General features: G+C 45.7%; 1 protein-coding gene across 1 annotated transcript in view; it reads right to left on the bottom strand.

Annotated features, from left to right (window-relative positions):
• Galnt8 (polypeptide N-acetylgalactosaminyltransferase 8) overlaps positions 1 to 12,666 on the bottom strand; it is a 34,287-nt gene extending 21,621 nt beyond the window's left edge. The window contains exons 1-3 of the mRNA XM_075981853.1: positions 12,480 to 12,666; positions 8,528 to 8,789; positions 2,589 to 2,755 (exon numbers count right to left, since the gene is read on the bottom strand). Coding sequence (XP_075837968.1) covers positions 2,589 to 2,755; positions 8,528 to 8,789; positions 12,480 to 12,666 — 616 coding nt within the window. The remainder of the gene's footprint in view (positions 1 to 2,588; positions 2,756 to 8,527; positions 8,790 to 12,479) is intronic.
• Positions 12,667 to 19,423: the final 6,757 nt, after the last annotated feature.

The following is a 19,423-nucleotide window of genomic DNA, read 5'->3' as shown; positions in this document are numbered from 1 at the left end:
CCGCTGATGACAACTGACCCGGTTATCCGCTGATGACAACTGACCCAGTTATCCACTGATGACATATGTTTTCTTGGCTCGGTTGGTTTTTGAGACAGTCTTACTCTGTAAACTAGACTAGCCTCAAGCTCAAGGTAATCCTCCTGCCTTAGCCTCCAAGGGCTAGTATTACGGGTATCACTGTTAGTATTAATTCACTTAATCATTTATAGAAACCTGTAAATGATAGCGCTAGAGTATTCCCACAAGACAGAGAAAGGGAAACTGAGGCATGGGAAGAGTAAGACACTTTCCAAATCACACATCCATCTAGGGGCACAGCTGTGCTGTCTCTAACCACACATTGGCTCAAGAACCATGTGCACAGTTGTTTGATTTTATTAAGCTCTCCACCGCCACCACTGTCCCCTCTCTCTTTACATCCCAGGGATAGAATTCTTTTAGGTTCCTCTCTCAAAAAATGGACATACTTTTGAAACCTGAGGTATTCAGTTCCTAAAATCAACACTTACATGGCTATGGAGCTAAAATTTGCCTGGTTTTAGTTTTTCTTTCGTTCTCTCTCTCTTTCTTTCTTTCTTTCTTTCTTTCATTCTTTGTTTATTTGCCTATTTATTCTGTGGTGGGGTTGCACACATACCACAAGCACACATGTGAAAAAGGGGAACAGCCCATGGGAACCAGTTTATTCTTTCTACCGTGTAGTTCCTGGGGAATTAACTCAACCGGTTTGAAAGCAAGCAACTTTGTCCACTGAGCCATCTTTGTATAACATTCCCTCCAGATGAGCACAGTGGTGTGCACGTGTCCACACCCCCTCAATAACAATTAATAGGATCCATTAACAAAAACGTAATTTGATTCCAGTCCCACGGTGGTGGCAATTAGGACAATAGAAAGCTTTATCTGACTTTTCCTCACGAATCGCCCTCATCAGTGATCTCGTTTGCACTCTCAGTGCCGCCGTCCCATGACTGAGAGCCTTGAATTAAGTCTCCCCACCACAGAGCATGGATTATAGAACTGTTGTGTTTGTGGGAAGTGGGTGGATCTTTTGAGGTCTTCCATCTCAACCCTTGCATCAGTTCCATGAAGAAACTGAGTCCCAGAGGAGCGAGTGGTCCTGTCTAAGGTCACTACAGACAGCGTCAAGTGCGTCCTGGGCCTTCAGCTGCCCAGGGTTCATGTCTAGATCTCCTTTTTCTTACCAGCAGAATCGGGCTACAAGTTGGCACCCATCTCCATGACCAGAAACGAATAGAACTGGTTCTCGTTCATGATTTCTAGTGAATTCTGCTCAAGCAGTTTTACCTTCTCCTTCTCACTGACTTAATTACCCTGGTAGAATGGGGATGTGTGCAAATGAAGAAGGGTTTTCTCAGGGGCCAAGATTTTCAGACCCGCCCCCTCTCTTCCTCTTCTTGCAGGGACCTTCAGACTCAATAATTCTTCTCTCCTCTCTCGTCCTTAAAGACGCCCAGTGAAGGAACAAAGGCCCACACTTCCTAAGTCCACACACTTTGAAAACCCTTTTTTATCATTAGTCCAAACCTCTGGTTCTATCATTTAATGTTAACTTGTTTTTATTTAATGCACAAAATTGGTAGAATTAAGAGAAAACATGCTAGCTATATTTCTTAAGATGGTTACGATAATCAACACACACTTGGTATGCAAAGAAAGCGAATCACAGAAATGTTACAGTTCTCAAGGATATGTATCTTTTAAAGGAGGGAGCCAGAGTTACAGATTTAGAAGGCAAAGACCCAGGCCCACCATGGTGGTGCACCCCAGTAACAAAGCTGGAGAGAAAGAATGGGGCAGGAAGGCAACCTAAGCTACACCTTCACGGTTGCCTAGCATGCATGAAACCACGGATTCCATCCTCACTCAGTGTTGCGTGAACCGGAAGCTGTGGCACATGTCTGTCATCCCAGCACTTGGGCGGTGAAAACAGGGTGGCCAGGGTCACCCCTTGACTGGACAGTGAGCTGTAGACCAGCCTGGGTTACATGAAGCCATGTCTCAAAAAAAAAAAAAACCCACAAGTGATCAAGTCTACAATCTGCCCCCTTCCTCCATGTGGCCTATGTAGGTAGGCTAGACCTGGGGCTTGGTGGCCAGGGGACAAGACTTGCTGCCACTGTGAGTAATCCCAGGTACCTAAACTTTCTCTCCTCCAAGCTTCCTTACCTGAGAAATTTTGCCCTTTTCTTACAAAGGGAGGTTCTGAATCTTTCTTGTCATCTCACGCAACTCAACCCTTAGGTCTCCTTCATAGAGCATGCTCAGGGCAAAGGCGATTTCGGAGTCACACGGTTCTGCACCTGACCCCAAATCCACAATGACCTGCCACACAGTTGGGACCCCCTGTGCTTTTCCTGTGTCTTTGTGTCTTACTCGTGCATTCGAGATGATGAGCTGTGCTCCTGGCATCATGAAATGTAAATGTTTTCATCACAAATAGACCCTCACTAAATTAGCCTTTACTTCCCCTCTGGGAGACACTCACCATGTCCCAAACTCCCAAGTGACAACCTATTTCCAATGACAATCGTGCTCGCTTAGCCTTCCCTCAGGATGCTCACCGTGGGAGCTAAAGTCATCCACCAAGATGATCTCCTTCAGCAGCTGAGGAGGGGTCCGGTTGATGATGCTGGTGACAGCCCTCTGGATGACGGACAGAGCTTCATCCATGAATATGAGGATGATGCTGAGGGATGGGAGCTGGGCAGGGTATGTCTTCTGAAGACACCTGTAAGACATCATTCTTTTGTAACACATTGTTCTTTAATTATTTAAACATTGCAGTCCAGGCTTCCTCCTCAGTGCATATGGTATCCTATTAATAAACTCACTAAACCTCAAACTCAGTGGGCGAAGGAAAATCTCAGGTCTTTGTCAAAGAAACCAAAAGGTTTTTTTTATCTATTTGTCCAAAATTCTTTTGCTTACCCAGAGGCAGCCCATCTCCCTTTCATTCATCTACAGACAAGTTGCATAGATGATGCTTAGAGTTTAGTCCTATGTGCCACTATGCGTGTGTCTCTATTGATCAAGCCCTCATTTTAAAAACATGACTATTAAGAAATAGTGTACAGTAATAGAATTCTCTTATTTAAAAGCATGAAATCCCCTGACTTTGTCAATCACAGAGTGGAATGGTGATTAGCATTAATTTTAAGGGGAGGATGTATGTGGAGGTCAGAGGTCAATGTCAAATGTCTTCCCTGATTTCAACCTTATTTCTCTGATACAGGAATTGTTACTGATCATGAATCTTTTCAATCCAGCTAAGCCAGATGGCCATGGAAACCCCACCACATCCACCTGCTGCCAGCACTGGTGACAGATGCCCTGGGTCTCAGGACTCAGGTCCCCGCATTTGAGAAGCAAGCAGTTTCAGCCAACACACCATCTCTCCAGCTTCTAGTTTTAGAAGGCTTTCTCATGTATAAAGAAAGCCTAAAACCTTGCCAGTTATTTGCTATTTCTCCCCAATCCATCTGTCCAATGTCCCCTCAGCCATAAGCATACACTGATTGAATTTCCATTTTTATAGACTTACTTGCCCTGGGGCAAGTAAAGATAAGTTATGTATTCTACTGAGCATACTATTTTCATCAGCATTGCAGCAGGTACCAATAGCTTTCCTTTGTGGTCAAATAACATTGCATCGAAGAGTTCTAGCACTATCATTTATCCATCTGTCAGGAGATGGGTATTGAAGATATTTAGGGTATTTTTGCTTTGGGGCAATTATGAACAATAACTGGAGGAACATTCTTAAACAATCTTCTTTTTAATTATTTATTTTTATGTGTATGGGTGTGTGCTTACATACATGTACGTGCACCATGTGCATGCAGTGCCTGTAGAGGACAGAAGAGGGCATCAGATCCTCTGGAAGTGGAGTTACAGATGGTTGTGAGCCTCAGTGTAGGTGCTGAGACCAAAATCTCGGTCCTTTGCAAGAGCAGCAAATACTCTTGACTGCTGACCCAGCTCTCCAGCCCTTGAACAAGCTTCTTTACCAGCATGCTTCCATTTCTCTCATATAAGATAATACACCACGTGACAGTGTTTCCGTCTATGACAGACCACATATACAAACATGGCTCCTATAATGTTATGTTGCCCAATGATGTCTCGCCTGTCTCAGTTTGTGAAAACACATTCTATAACGTTTGTACTGTGACAAAAATGACCTAATATTACATTCCCCTGAACTCAGCCTATCGTTAAGGGGCACATGACTTGGGAATGTGGAGGTTGAAGGGGTGAGTGTAAAGATTTTAAAAGTACAGTCTGAAAAAAATTTGACATATGATTTTTATTCTTAAGTCTGGTACCCTAGAAGTTGACCTGAATCAGTGTGGCTTGGTGTTTACACTGTTCAGAAGTTGGGGGGCCTGAGTGACAGCAGGCTTCAGCTGCCCTTTGATGGATCTGTGTGCAGGCTGAGGAATGGTGATCAGCTTCTCTCTCATGCTCATCTGATTGTTCCTGGGGGCTGGGGGGTCCAGCCCAGTGCTAAGACACGGCCGTGTTTAGTCCACCCAGGCAGGGTGATCCTAGGGGGCTCTTCTTGGCTGTGTCTTCCTTCCCAATTTCTGTTAGATTTCTGAATGTTCTCACCCTCCCTATAATACGAGCTATGAGCTTCCTCTTAAATATTCTCCACCAAGAATGCATGGTTAGCCAGGCATGGTGGTGTACACCTTTAATCAGTACTAAGAAAGCAAAGACAAGAGGATCTCTGTGAGTTTGAGGACAGTCAGAGCTACATAGAGAGACCCTGACCTAAAAACTATTCCAAATAAGGCCAGTTCCTTAAAAAGAGCATGGAAGGTTTTCACCCCAAATTCCATCCTGGACAGTGCTTCTGCATCAGTCCTCAGGGGCTGGGGGTGCAGACTGCAGCTTCCTGCCCTGAGCCAGAGTGACAAGCTGGTCTGCAGACAGACAAAAAGGGCAGGAAGTCGGTAGGCAGCAGCCCCTGGGCTTCCCGACCTTAGCAGTCCAGAAGAGAACTTCGTCTGTGTAAGCCAGCTGGGGAAGGGACAACTGGAACCCAGCATTCTTAGTCTGGTGCAGTGGGGTTGAAACTCTACCCTCAGAGTGGGTGTGAGGTGGGAGGTGCCGATAGATAGAGGATGAGGTGGAGCTGAGGAGAGGGGGAGTCGCTGCTTCAGCCACCTCCAGAGATAGAGGACGCGCATCTCACGATGGGGATGGGAAAGGGTGAAGTGTTTTTAGTTGGCTCACCCTTCCCGCTGATGAAACCACAGCCATATGGGAAATGCCATGGCAAGAGCCCCCTCCACCATTCCTACCCAGAGTAGAGACTTAGCATAGAATATCATTCTCCAGAACTGGGGCTGGGGTAGAGGGAGCACACAGTGGCTCAGATGCCATGGACTCCCACTGAGACTTGTTGAGACTTAGAAAATGTTCTTGCCAGGATGGTTCTCCATTTGCTGTGTATGCTCGAGACGATTTCTGAAAATGTTGCCTGGTTGGTTTGTTAGAGGGGAAAGATGTTTCCGCATTCTGCCACTCTGGAAGGAAACCTCAATCCACAGTTAATTAAAAGGAAAATGAAAGTGGCTGTCAATTCCTCTTTAAATAGCCACATTTGTGGAGTCTCTGATTGTATTAAGAACATTCTCACTAATGTGACAAAGAAAGAGGCAACTTAAGGGGGAGGGTTCAAGAGGGTACTGTCCGGCATGGCAGGAAAGGCACAACAGCAGGGACAGGTGACTGGGACTCCCACACGTCCCAGATCAGGAAGCAGGGCGGGGGGGGGGGCTGCTGGCACTGCTGGATTTCTCCCCCTTTTTATTCAGTCCTGGAAACAAGCTCAGGGAAGGGAAGGAGGGAGGGAGGAAAGGAAGGGAAGGAAGGAATTTGCAATTCAATAATAAAAAGAATGTGTCCTAATAGATACTTCTGAAAGAAAAAATGGCATGCAAATGGATAATAAGCACAGAAAAAGATGTTCACCATTAAGTCTCAAAATTTTAAATAAATAAATACAGCACAGTTGAGATCCCATCTTATAACCAATAGGCTAACTGATCACACAAACACACACGCACAAACACACAGAAAGAGAGAGAGAGTAACAGGAACACATGCTGGAGAATAAGCGGACAAACCAAGATTCTTGGAGCTGGGGTTGCACTTCAGAGGTGGCATGCTTACCTACATTTACAAGACCTGGGGTTCAACCACAACACCAGACCTGACTTCTGCTAGGTAGGGTGGTCAGTCCCTGTGATCCCAGCACTTGGGAGGCAGAGAACTTTGTAGACCAGACCTCAAACTCCTTAAATTCCTGATCTTCCCTCAAAAACAAAGAAACAAGCAACAAAATACAAAGAAACAAGCAACACAAAAATTGGAGAGAAAATAAACTAATTATGCAAACCTTTTGGGAAATAGTCAGGTAGGCTCTCCAAAGGTTAGCTATGGAGTTACATATGACCCAGCAATAAGCATCCATTACTGCAAGCATCCACTAAAAGACATTGGTTTGTTTTCATACAAACTTGCATGAAACAGCCCTTCTTTGTGATGCCCAGGCCCATGTCTGGGCATGTCTCACTTCCTCCTGAGCACCTCTCTCCCTTTACTTTTTTGGTTGTATATTAGCATTTCTGTATCAAACCCCAACTCTACCTCATTAAAAACAAAACAAAACACAACAATATCATTGACAGTAGCCCAGACCTGGAAACAACAGAACAGTCATCAGCTAATGGCTAAGAGCAAAATGTCACATATCAACATAAAGAGAAAATATTGGTGTTAATTACTACATGAATAGTCTTCAGACACACTATAAAAATGAAAAAAGATACGCACACAAATATACACACAGACACAAACTCATCTACATGATTCTATCCTAAGAAAAGTCTAGAATAGGTAAATTCATAGGGATGAGAAAGCTTATAAATTGTGAAATGAACCATGAAGAAAAGTACAGGGTTTCTTTATCAGATGATCAAAATGTTTTAAGACTGTGTGCCTTTCATGGCCTGATGAAGGTTAATATTCAGGAGGATGCCTATGTGTTTGTCTTTGGATTCAGTTTGGATGCTCACCTTACTAGACCTGGATAGAGGTGGGAGGTCCTTGGGCTTCCCACAGGTCAGGGAACCCTGATTGCTCTTCGAGCAGATGAGGAAGGGGGACTTGACCGGGGGAGGGGGAGGGAAATGGGAGGCGGTGGCGGGGAGGAGGCAGAAATCCTTAATAAATAAATAAATTTAAAAAAAAAGAATGCAAAAAGAAAAAGACTGTGTGCCTTGTGCGACACTCTGAAGATACCAAGAACCATGGTAGGACAGTGGCTCATACCTGTATTACTAACGTGCTAGTGGTAAGGGGATCTCCAAAAGCCGGAGATCAACCTCAACTATATAATGGGACCTAGTTCCTTGCATTTATTAATTAGAATAGAAACCATTCATTTTTATCTGTCTACAAAGCTGTACAAGGAATAATGGTATATACCTGTAATCCCAGCACAAAGATGAGAGTATCAAAGTTCAAAGATCAAAGGTTCAAAGTCGTCCTCAACCACACAGAATCTGAGGCCAGCCTGGGCTACATAAGACCATGTCTAAAAAGCCCCGTATTGGTGTTGACGCAGGCCTTTAATCCCAGCACTCAGGAAGCAGAGGCAGATGGACTTCTGTGAGTTCAAGGCCAGCCTGGTCTACAAGAGCTGGTTCCAGGACAGCTAGAACTGTAACACAGAGAAACCCTTCCTCGAGAAACAAAGCAAGCAAGCAAACAAACAACAGCAACAAAGCAAAAACAAACAAGCAAAAGCTTGAATGGTTTTTGTACAAGTCTGTTGTTGATGTTTTGTTTTGGTGTGTGTGTGTGTGTGTGTGTGTGTGTGTGTGTGTGTGTGTAAAATGAAGTGTGTGTGAGGGGAAGGCAGAAAGAGCTAGAGCAATGGAGGGGGCTGCTGCACCCAGGAATACAATCTCCATATGAGATTCAGTGAGGAACAGGATCCAAGCAGAGCAAAGAGCCTCGCTGCTGAGTGAGGTGGGACTCATTCAAGTCCTCGCTCCAGTCTAGGATCCTCATTGGGAGAGGAATAGCCCCACTACGTGGGATCCCTTCCTGTGTGCCACTCACTCTCTTGGGGAGGTAGAGCATTTGAGTTTGTCCATTACCTTTTCTGATATGCCATCACTAAATTCAAAACAAGAAACCAGCTAGGCATGGTGGGAGGACACACTGAAATCGCAACACTCGGGAAAGCAGAGGCAAGAGGAGTTCTAGTTTGAGGTCAGTTGGGGTTATGTGGTAAGAACTAATCTCAAAACAACAAAACAAAACAAAACAAAAAAAAGGAAAAGGAAAAGGTGTAGTCATCCTCTTTCCCACACTCCCCTGCTCCCCTCACCCATCTTCCTACCCCTTCACTTGCATGGTTCCCAAAGTTCATCACCAAACTACCCTGAGGTCCTGCCAAGCCACCCCTGGTCCAGTGCACCTGGAGTGGCGGGTGTCAGGGATGCTTCGGTTATAAGGCAGCCGGTTGCTGAGGAACACGTTGTAGCCGAACTCCAGGAACAAGTACCGCGCCTCTTTCTGCTGAGCCTCCGAGAGTCCCTTCCCCCATTGCTGGAAGATTGAGGGCAGGGAGAACCTCTTGGGCGCCAACCTGACTTTCAGTGCCTTCCAACCTTGGTGGAATTCAGCGTCTCCCCATCCCACGTGACCTTGTTGCTGCATACTCAGCTTCAGACTTTCTCCTGCCGATAAAGAGGATGGGAGTGGCGTGAAAACAATTCAGCCGAGGCTTAGAAAGCTAAAAACTGCAGTCCGACCTGCACCATTTTCTCTCTGTGACAGTTCCTACCTCAACTGTTCCTGCAAGAGCCTTGGGGTCTGGGTGAAGACTTTAAGAGACAGGTTTAGTTTAAGAGTCTTCCAATCAGTTGGGCAGTGGTGGCTCATGCCTTTAAATCCAGCACTTGGGAGGCAGAGGCGGGCAGATCTCAGTGAGTTTCGAGGCCAGCCTGGTCTACAAAGCGAGTTCCAGGACACCCAGGACTGTCACACAGAGAAACCCTGTCTCGAAAACCAAAATAAATAAATAGTCTTCCAATTGTATGGGGGCTGCCCTTCAAATGGACACTGGAAACCTGGCCAATGCCGTCTTTGCTTCTCACTTCTGTGCAGTGATCTGCCTTCTCCCCAAGCACCACGTCTACTGCTTCATCTCAAGCTTAAAGCAACCGGGCCAACCAGCTCTGCCAATTAGCCAGAAGCTAACTTCCAAAGTGTTGCGCACATATAAATTTTTTCTTTTTATAAGTGGATAGGCTCAGGAATCTGTTGCACTATAGAAAGCTGACCGGCATAGTCTTCAAATGTAAGACTTTACAAGCTCTCGTCCCAGAGAAGATGATTGGTAAAGAGTCCTTGTCAGAGCTGTGCAAGGCTCAACACCATCAAAATCAACCCACTCCTCACCCCAGGGCTCCTTCAGAACTGACTTTGATCTCAGAAATGACTCAATAAGATAGTGTTTTTCAGAATGAGACCTAAGAGTCATGCAAGAAATGTCAGTTGTGGGTTTTTTGTTTTGTGTTTGTGTGTGTTTTAATGTAGATATCCCTCACATCTACCAAATCAGAATATCAGGGCCAGGTGAGGGTAGAGAGCCAGGAGGTATGAGAATCTTCATTTGTTTCACAAATATCACACTATTTCAGAGCGTCACATCGACCACCCAGCCCTTCACATCTCATGTGGTTGATATACCAGCAACTTTGAAGCTAGGGACACACCAGGCCTACATTTTCAGTTTGGCTATAAGACTGTCTGCAAGTGCTCATGGAACATAGCGGACAATGAGGACTACTGAGAACTCAAGAACGATGGCATTGGGTTTTTGATCCTACTGCACGTACTGGCTTTGTGGGAGCCTAGGCAGTTTGGATGCTCACCTTACTAGACCTGGATAGAGGTGGGTGGTCCTTGGACTTCCCACAGGGCAGGGAACCCTGATTGCTCTTTGGGCTGACGAGGGAGGGGGACTTGATTGGGGGAGGGGGAGGGAAATGGGAGGCGGTGGCGGGGAAGAGACAGAAATCTGAAAGAAAGAAAGAAAGAAAGAAAGAAAGAAAGAAAGAAAGAAAGAAAGAAAGAAAGAAGGAAGGAAGGAAGGAAGGAAGGAAGGAAAGAAAGAAAGAAAGAAAGAAAGAAAGAAAGAAAGAAAGAAAGAAAGAAAGAAAATGCAGGCTCCCAGGCCTTCCCTAGACACACTGATCCCTTGGGTCTGCCATAGCGTGTAGAAGCTGTCTAACTGGTTTAGCTTGGTTTGTTTTCCATAGCTGCTCCTGATAGAGCTAATAGCCACATTTGAGAATCATGAGTTTACCCCAAAATAATGACCAGATGGTGACAGACACAGGTAAAGGACTGGCCATGCCCAGGAGGCCTAATGTGCTCAGTAGACCCATAGTAGCAAGGATGCTTGCCGTTCAGAAAGTGCCCTGCAGACTTCACAGCTTCCCCCTACCCCTGTTAACTTCCCCTTGACAACCCCAGGAGATTTATGCCGCAAAGTGGAGTGTCTTAACATGGGCCCTTTGAAGGCTCTCAAACTGAATCAAGAGATGGGGGAAGGAGGGAGGGAGGGAGGAAGGGAGGGAAGGAGAGAAAGAGAGAGAGAGAGAGAGAGAGAGAGAGAGAGAGAGAGAGAGAGAGAGAGAGAGAGAGACCTTCAGTCATTAGACCCCACAATGGTGATGAAGGCTTCCCACCACAGGACCGCTGCCCCCTCGCCCTCCCTACTTTAAATTCCAACCAGACTGACAGGACCGCTTTTACCGCAACCAGAATCTTCTTGCATGTTAGAACTAACAGAGGTACAGTTAGTTCTTCTGATTACAGCCCACGCTTCCTAGGCTGGCAAGGGACCAGCCCACTGCATGACTCCCCAGAGACACAAGCTCACCCATACACAGCCTGTGGCTTGTTGAGCAGATGTGTGTTTGCGTCCAGAGGCATTCGCAGCCCTTCAAGATGGAAGCAGGAATGATTACAACCGAGAGGCAGATGGAGCATCTTTACATTTCTAGGGAGAACCTCCTGCAGCCCTGGCTGCCCTCTGCTGTGTCATCTGTAATGACTCTGAACTCTTGGCCACAGGTATATGGCACCTTGCCTGCTTATCATGTTTCTGTCATTTTAAAAGACACTTTTACTGGACATGACAGCACGTACTTTTAATCCCAGGACTCTGAACACTAAGGCAGGAGAGGGGCAAGATGCAAGTCAAATAATAATATCGACACTCTGCCTGTTTAGCTCTGGCTTCACAATGGTACACCCCAGGTCTGGTCCCCACCCGGGTTTACACAGTTAATGCTCCTTTAAAGGATCAAGCACTTGACTCTGAGACACGGGAAGCCGCGACACTGGCAGTTCAGAGAAGCGAGACTTTCATGAGGAACGGGAATCACAGCAACCCCAAAGCATAGTGAAATCTTACCCCTAACTTTAAAGAAGCTAAACTTGAAGGTATATGAGCCAGGAATGGTGGTGCATATAATCCCAGAACTCAGGAGGCTGAGGCAGGAAGATGGCACGTTCCAGGACAGACAGGGCTACACAGAGAATTCCAGGCCACCGTGCACTATAGAGGAAGATATTGACTCAAAAAAAGGGGTGGAGGTTCATGTTACTTTCTATATAAAGTCACAGCCTTTTGAGGGCCACTGTCCTGTCTCCTCACCCTGTCATTGTTATTACGTGCTCAGAGTCTCATGTGATGTGTCCATATTGAATCCTTGACTCTCTAACAAATCCACTGCACACTCATGATGAAAATTCTGCAAAATGAAGTAAGAATTTTGCCTTAAATGGTTCCTCTCTCAACAGTTCCACTATTGTATGATTTTAGGGTCACAACCTGTGCCCGAAGTCAGATCCTCAATGAGCCGATTAAAAGGAGAAAGGAGAAAGGGGAGACTTATTTAACTAAGTTGGGAAACAAAGCAAAAAGATCTAGGGAAACCTTCCCCAACCCCTACCCTCAATCCATTTTCTGTGTCCTGAAGTCAAACAAAGTTTTAAGTAGAGGCCCAAAGACATGCACATCTAAGCTGCCAATTGGTCAAGATGTTGTTCTCAACCACCACTAACCCGTTCCTGCCTGGGCTCTAGTCTCATCAGGCAACTGTGATGTAACAAGTTGTTAAAACTGCGGGAAATCTTTCCCCAAGTCCCCACTCTGGTTGGCACCCTTTCCCTCTCCCAGCATGAGCTTCCTGGGGAAATTCCCTTCTCTGTGGAATCTCTTGTTCCAACGGTGTGATTGTCAGACTGAAGAGTTGGCCTCTCCCTTGATTTTTCCCCTCTATTCTCAATGTTCCTAAAGCTCTTTCAGCCTGCACACCCTAAGATTTCCCCTCCCATGGGATGGAACTTACTTGAGTGGTGCACATTCTTCTCCAGGTTCAAGGGTCTCTGGACCACCACAGGCCCCTCCTTGTGAAGGCTGTCCATAATCAAATGGTGTATGGTCCCCGTGGTGTAAAACACCAGCAGAATGTTGGCTGCTACCAGAATGATCACAGCACAGAACACCTTGGAGCAGCTCCTCCTCCAGAACCTCATCATGAGCTGGGGGAGCCTTGCTCCCTTCTGGCAGAGTCTGTGGCTAACCAGGCAAACCCAGGAGCAGAGCCCACCAGACGGGCTGTCTCAGGTGGGTGGTAGCCTCACAAGTGACACCCTATCTGCTAAGCCTCATGTTCTCTGACTGGGAAAGCTGTCACAAGAGGCCTGGCTTGTCTCTAAATAGAGAGTCAGGCATGGGCAATGGACCAGGGCAGCCAACAACTGCAAGATCACTTGGATACACTTGGCATCGCTGCCTAGGGGGAAGCCCTTCTTCCATTGGATTTTGGGGTTCTGCCTATCGAGTGCAAGGATTAGGTAGTGAACCATTCTATCCAGTTAAGGTTCTGTGTGTCACAGCCTCTTCCTGTGGAATCACAAGTAAGGGCTGGTCTTGGGGGGGGAGTGTCCCAGAGGAGAAGGAGGATGTGAAAGGAACCCATGAAGCAGCAAGAGCCCACAAAGGAAGCCTGTTCACACATAACTTCATGGCAGAGAACACCTGTTGTGTGCAGTGAATGCTTGTTTGGCTCACTTCAGGAGAAGTGTCCCTGAAGAACCCCCAGGTGGCTCCTGGAAGCAGGTGTAGTGAGCTGGAGGTGGCCCTGGGGTGAGCCAGGGAATGATCCTGCTTCGATGTGTATGTCCTCTGTCCAACTCTGGTCTCTAGAGTTCTATTCTAGTTTTTTTTTTAGCTCCTCTGCCTCCACACCCCACACTTCCCATGTTTTAGACAACTCACCCAATTAGTGTTAAATTCAGCATCTAAACCTGTCCTCCAGCTCAGAAGTATGAAATTCTCAGTCTGGTGCTGGACCCTGCACGCTCTGCTCTCCATGGATGGAGAAGCCTGGCCACTTTCCATTTGCAAGTTCCAATCAAAAGAAATAAAAAACACGCAGTCCCTCTCATTTCTTGGATGAGCTGGGGTGGGCACATTGATAGTTCTTTCTAATCACTGGATTCTTTTGGAGTCTTTTGGAAGTTCAAAGCCCAACCCCAAAGGCACACCTCCTCCAACAAGGCCACACCTCCCAATCCTTCCCAAACACTTCCACCAACTGGAAACAAGATACTTAAAATCCTATAGAAACCATTATCTTTCAATGGCTACAATCATTGTTGTAAGGAGGCTATTTGTTTGTTTCCCAGCTGCCCAGAATCTCTAAATAACACAAACTCCATGAAAAACCTCTTTGATGCCCATATTTCTCTTGAAGTAGATTGGTGCTGCCAGGAGCAGATGTGTCTCACTGTCATGAATAGTCCTAAATTATTAAAAACATTTTAAATGCCATATTCTGAAGGTCTCTGAAAGATTTGAAGAATATCTATCTAACTGAAATATATGTCAATATACCTAGAAAACCTAACTAACATGACTAGAAGCTTGATTATTGTAGATGATGGCTTAACAGAATATAGCCAGGCTGAAAGAGAGAGAGAGAGAGAGAGAGAGAGAGAGAGAGAGAGAGAGAGAAGGCAGAGTCAGGGAGAAGCCATGTAGCCACCAGAGGAGACTGACGCTGGTACCGGCCAATCACGAGCCTCGTAGTAAAATATAAAATAATCTGCCACAATCTCTGAATTTATATGTGTGTTGGTGTGCTGTATTTAGAAGGTGTGGGAGCCCATGTGTGACTAAGTTTCCATCTGGAGTCAATTCTGACTTAAAATGTCATTTGAGTTCAAGCTTGCCTGCTCTGCTTGCTCCAGTATCCTTGAGGGTTGTGAGAAAAGTCTGATTAAGCTGACAGAAAAATCCAGACAGAACAAGCTGCTTACAACAGGACAGGAATAATCTTGTGGTTAGATACTGACTGTCTATGCTGTGCTTTGTTCTGCTTTTGTATATAAGCAGGCTCTGAAATAAACTCGGGGCTGCGCAGAGTAAGATGGCAGTCCCCCGAATCTAATATATATATAATAAAAGGGTTAATTTCAGATGTAAGAGCTATCTAGAGAATACACTTAAGCAATTGGCCAAACAGTATTGCAAATAATATAGTTTCTGTGAGATTATTTCAGGTCTGGAAAGCCGGGAGCAAACGAGTGACCTCTACCTACATCGCAAGTCCTGAGGTCTTTTCCTTCTTTTCATCATGTTTCTTTGTATTGTGGTTTGGGGTTAGTGCAGACAGCCTGCACACACTTTCCTGTCTCATGCAGATAGCTTTCCTGGTCATGATACCTTCACCATTTTAAAAGAGGAGAGAGGTGGAGCCAGCATCTAGAGTAGCTGCCAACAAAGCTGCCTGCCATTTTAAAAGCTCTTCAAGACCGTGGAGAACTACAGTGATACAGATGCAGCTGGTGTGGTTGGTACATCTAACTTGGGAAAGCAGCTGCGTAACCGAACTTTGTGATTAACATTATCAGTCCTGAGTGTCCTAAAAGAAGAAAAGCCCTGAAGAGAAAAAAATGGATCCAAAGAAAAGCATTCACCTAGAAGACAGATAAATATAAAATAAGGCAACAGAAGAGAACAGAACAAAAACGTGAGATTTTCATACATTTGTTTGTTTTATTGTAATTGTTGAGTACATCCAGACACATGGGAAAGCCTTGACCACTACCACCTGAGCTGCTCCAGCACATGCAGCTATATATGATCACGTGATTCACCTTTACACACCTTTAAGCTCAGTTCTCAGAGTGTTGTTGGAAGGGTGAGAATCTGAAAGATTGCCTTAGTTCCCACCTGTCAGTGGATAGCGTAGCTTCCATCTCATTCAGACATCCCAGTGAGACTTTAAATGCTTTAAGGATACACTATCCGTTTGTACCAAAATTGAATGATGCACTTAGGACAAGGCACTGTGGGCATTTAGGCAGATAAGGGTTAGTTTGATGGGTTAGAGAAAAGGTTATTCCTATACCGGGTCAGTAGATAATTATGATTCCCTGTACTGGATCACACTGAATCAGCGGATAACGATGACAAACCAACACAGTACTTTTTAAAATGATCTACAGTCATCTTCTGCTTCCAGCTAAGATGGAACACCTGAGACTGGATTGATCCTCCCGTCAAAAACATCTGCAAAACTACACAAAATCGTTAAGTGTTTTCAGGTCATGGGAAGCAGAGGAATATGATCTCTGAGAGGTAGTAGGATCCAAAAGGAGTGTTCTGTCATTGCCCAGAGGGGTCAATTTCACAGTCATGACTGAGAGAGCAAGCCCCAAGAGAGTCCCACTGAGCAGGCAGAGTCAAGGAGTAAAGTTTGTGACCTGCTATAACACAGCTCCCAATGGAGAGTAGCCAAGTTAAAGGAGCTGCAGAAAAGGAAGGGGCCCAGGAGTCAGCCTGCTATCCTTCCAGATTCCTGGACAAGAGACAGGCTGAACGCGTCCTGGGAGACACTGCACCAGGTCTAGCTTAGAGCAACCACGGCAGGGTTAAAAGATAATGGCAACACTAGAGGTTTCAGAGTCCCTGATGATGACACCTGCTTATCCCATTTCTTCTTGCAGGGCTTTTGTCTCATGAATTTCAGATTTCAGTGCTGTGTTTTTAGGTGCAGACACGCTACATGTGTGATGCCTTCCTGAAGTATGGACTCTTATTATGAAGCAGCTGTCTCCGCCTCTAAGAATATTCCTTTCTCTAAAGTTTGTTCTGTCTGAAATTCTCACTTTCTTCAGGTGTTAGCACAGAATGACTTTTTCCATGCTTACACATCCGTGTTCTCACACTTACAGTGGATTGCCTACAGAAGCTTTGTTTCAGTCTGATGCCTGATGTTGTCTTCTTTTTGTAGAGATAGGTTTGGGGTGTGTGTGTGTGTGTGTGTGTGTGTGTGTGTGTGTGTGTGTATCTGAGAGAGAGAGAGAGAGAGAGAGAGAGAGAGAGAGAGAGAGAGAGAGAGAGAGAGAGAGATCTTTTTTTTAAAGATTGGCTTGGTGGGGGGGCGGGCAGAAGGGAGCACTAGATCCCCTGGAGCTAGGGATACAGGTAGATCCCACTATTTTGACCAGTAATCAGTATTCTTTGGTTTCATTTTCTGGCTTACAAACTGTTGATTGTGAGAAAGCAATCCATCTCATACCTGACATTAAGGGCTTTTCAATTATTTATTTATTATTTATTTAGTTGTAGCAGTGTGTGTGTGTGTGTGTGTGTGTGTGTTATCATACTGTGTAGAGGTCAGAGGACAACTTTAGGAAGTTGACTCTCTCCCCTTCTACCACACCAAGTGCTTTGGCTCAGCCATTTTGCATTTCTTTCTCATTTAACTCTTTTAATGAGGAACATGGTAATGTCATGTTACAGGTAATGCCATGTTATAGGACACAATTCCATGACCTTGGCTTTCCTGTACTCTCTAGGAAATTAGGAAACAGAAACTAGGGAACCAAATGGATTTATTTGCAGTTTGGCCAAACAAGCAGGGAAGATTCTAGCATCTCTGTCCTGTGTTTATGTCAGTCTACAGCCACAGGAATTCAAGAGATTAAGGGCAGAAGATAGATTCAGCTATGAAATTGGTTCACCATTCTTGGGGAAGGTGTCTGACCTCAAGTTGTCTTCAGTGTCTCCGTTCTCAACCTGGAGGGCGTTTTATAAATTATGCTATCGTAGATAAGAGATTTTTATTTAATCCAGGCGTGAAGAAAATGGGGTAGACATTCCACCTTAAAAAACATCCCCTTCCAATCCTCAGAGGAGAAAGGGATCAAAGGGATCTTCTGGGTCCCAGGAGGAAGGCCCGGGCTGCTAACTTGCATGCCCGGCAGTACTGTCCACCAGTCCATCCCTTTAGTAAGTAAGCGTGTGGCAGAAACCTCATGACACCTTTCCTTGGAGGTCAGCTTCAAGCTCCAACTCCCATCTACCTGTTCAACACGCTGATTTTGTAAAATGAGAAGAGATCATAGTCCAATAGCAAATGGCAGGTGCACAAGCCTCTCTTTAGAATCAGGAGCAGCTGCCCTGCCCTGTCAAGGCCCTGGCCCATTTTCTCCCAACAAGACATCAGTAGCAGTAGCCGTGTAGAGCACAGAGCTGAAATCTCCACGTGTGGCTGTAGTGTTTGCCTGTAAACCAGCTAATTGGGAGGCTGAGGCAGGAGCCTGCAAGTCTGAGGTCACGCACATGCATTCAGGCCTAAAGCCTGGTTTGTGCCTATGTATGTATGTATGTATGTATGTATGTATGTATGTATATACACATGTATTTTTTACATAAAAGGGCTTTATTTACAGGAAAGCAGGAATTTAATCAAACAAGACAAATCCCAAGTCATCATCTGCCTCCTTAGACCCCTCCTTCTTCTTATCTTTCTTCTCGGCTGCAGCCGGGACAGAACCAGCAGCAGGAGCTTCAGATCCAGGGCCAGCAGAAACAGCCACGGCCCCACCAACAAGCAGACTGGCAAGTTTGCCAATACCCTAGGCGATAACATCCTCAATGCTTTCTCATTCAGTTCGCTGATAACCTTTCTGTGCCAGTCATTGTCCACCTTGATGCCCACTCTGTCCAGTATCTTCTTAGCAGTGTCTTCTTGAAGAGCTGCCCCAAGGGCAGCAAGCAGTAAGAGGGGGTGCGCTGCATGTTGGCTGCTGCAGACAGGCCTTCACACGTGTGACCTTGGCAGCACCAGGCAGCGAAAGGATAAAGGTAGTTTGTGGCTGGGGCTATTTTTCTTTATTTTTCTTTTTGGTTTTTCAAGACAGGGTTTCTCTGTCATGGCTATTTCAACATACTAATTTGAAAATATTTCTCCATAAAAGAACTGTCTGTCTGCTGGTAACCTTCAGAGCGAAAGTCCTTTATGCTAGAACTTTTGATGCTTAGCTGGAGAAATGCTCATGACTCTACCATGAGGGGCTTTTGTCCATTCTCATGTCCCCTTAATAGTCCCTGTCTGTCCTGCCTCAAAGTGATGACAGCAACAAGGACTTTGGGGGGTCACCTCGCAGCCTCAGGGCTGTTACCGTTGGTTGCTGACTTCCAGAGTTTGCAGGTCCTTGGCGTCTTAATCGGAGGACTGAAGAGGTGCACAGACTGCAGGTTCATTCAGAAGCACAGTCCTGGTAACAAGGGCAGTACAGACCAGACGTGCCGCCAGCCAGCAGTCAACTCCAGGAGCAGAAGTACTCAAGGACTTTGGCTATGGTTTGGGGCCAGTGCAGGAGGAGTTCCTTGCTAAGGGGTGTGCTGTGGGTGCCTCGCAGGCTTGGACAGTGAAAGTCTTTGCTCTGCTCAGGGTGCACGTCCTTCTCATCATGCATCATCAGATTCTAATCGTGTGAACATCCAATTATGCATAGGCAAAGGTGATAGAGAGTTCACCCAGCAGAGACTATTTGACTTCCTGTGCTTGCACCCAAAGTAGGTCCAATCAGACCAGTCCTCTTCCCAGCTCCTCGCTATGTTCTGACTCCATCTAAATGGAAAGTGGCCAAGTCACCAAGAGAGTACTAGGGAACACTGTTTGGAGTAGGTATATGTAGGTGGCTCAAGCAAGGCTGTAGGTTGCTAGGTATACTGTCAAATGAGTATGCACAAAACCCAAACCAAGTGAAGCCCTCGGTTACTAAGTTTTCCCTACACCTGCTGCCCGCATGCTAAGATGACTCTTTGACCAGGTTTGCTTCCGTAAGCACACCTACTGCCCTTTGCCTTAATCCTTGTATTTAAAGTTTATATCAGCACGTGAAAGATGGCATAGGGGACTAGAGCCTTTATCTGTTGTTCTCTGTGTAGCCAGGTGGATGAAATCTTTCTGCTTCTCACCTTTGACTGGCA

The sequence above is a fragment of the Microtus pennsylvanicus genome, chromosome 8 (genome assembly GCF_037038515.1).
Source record: "Microtus pennsylvanicus isolate mMicPen1 chromosome 8, mMicPen1.hap1, whole genome shotgun sequence".
NCBI lineage: Eukaryota > Metazoa > Chordata > Mammalia > Rodentia > Cricetidae > Microtus > Microtus pennsylvanicus.
Note: the sequence above shows the minus strand (reverse complement) of the source record. Positions and strands in the feature narration are given on the sequence as shown.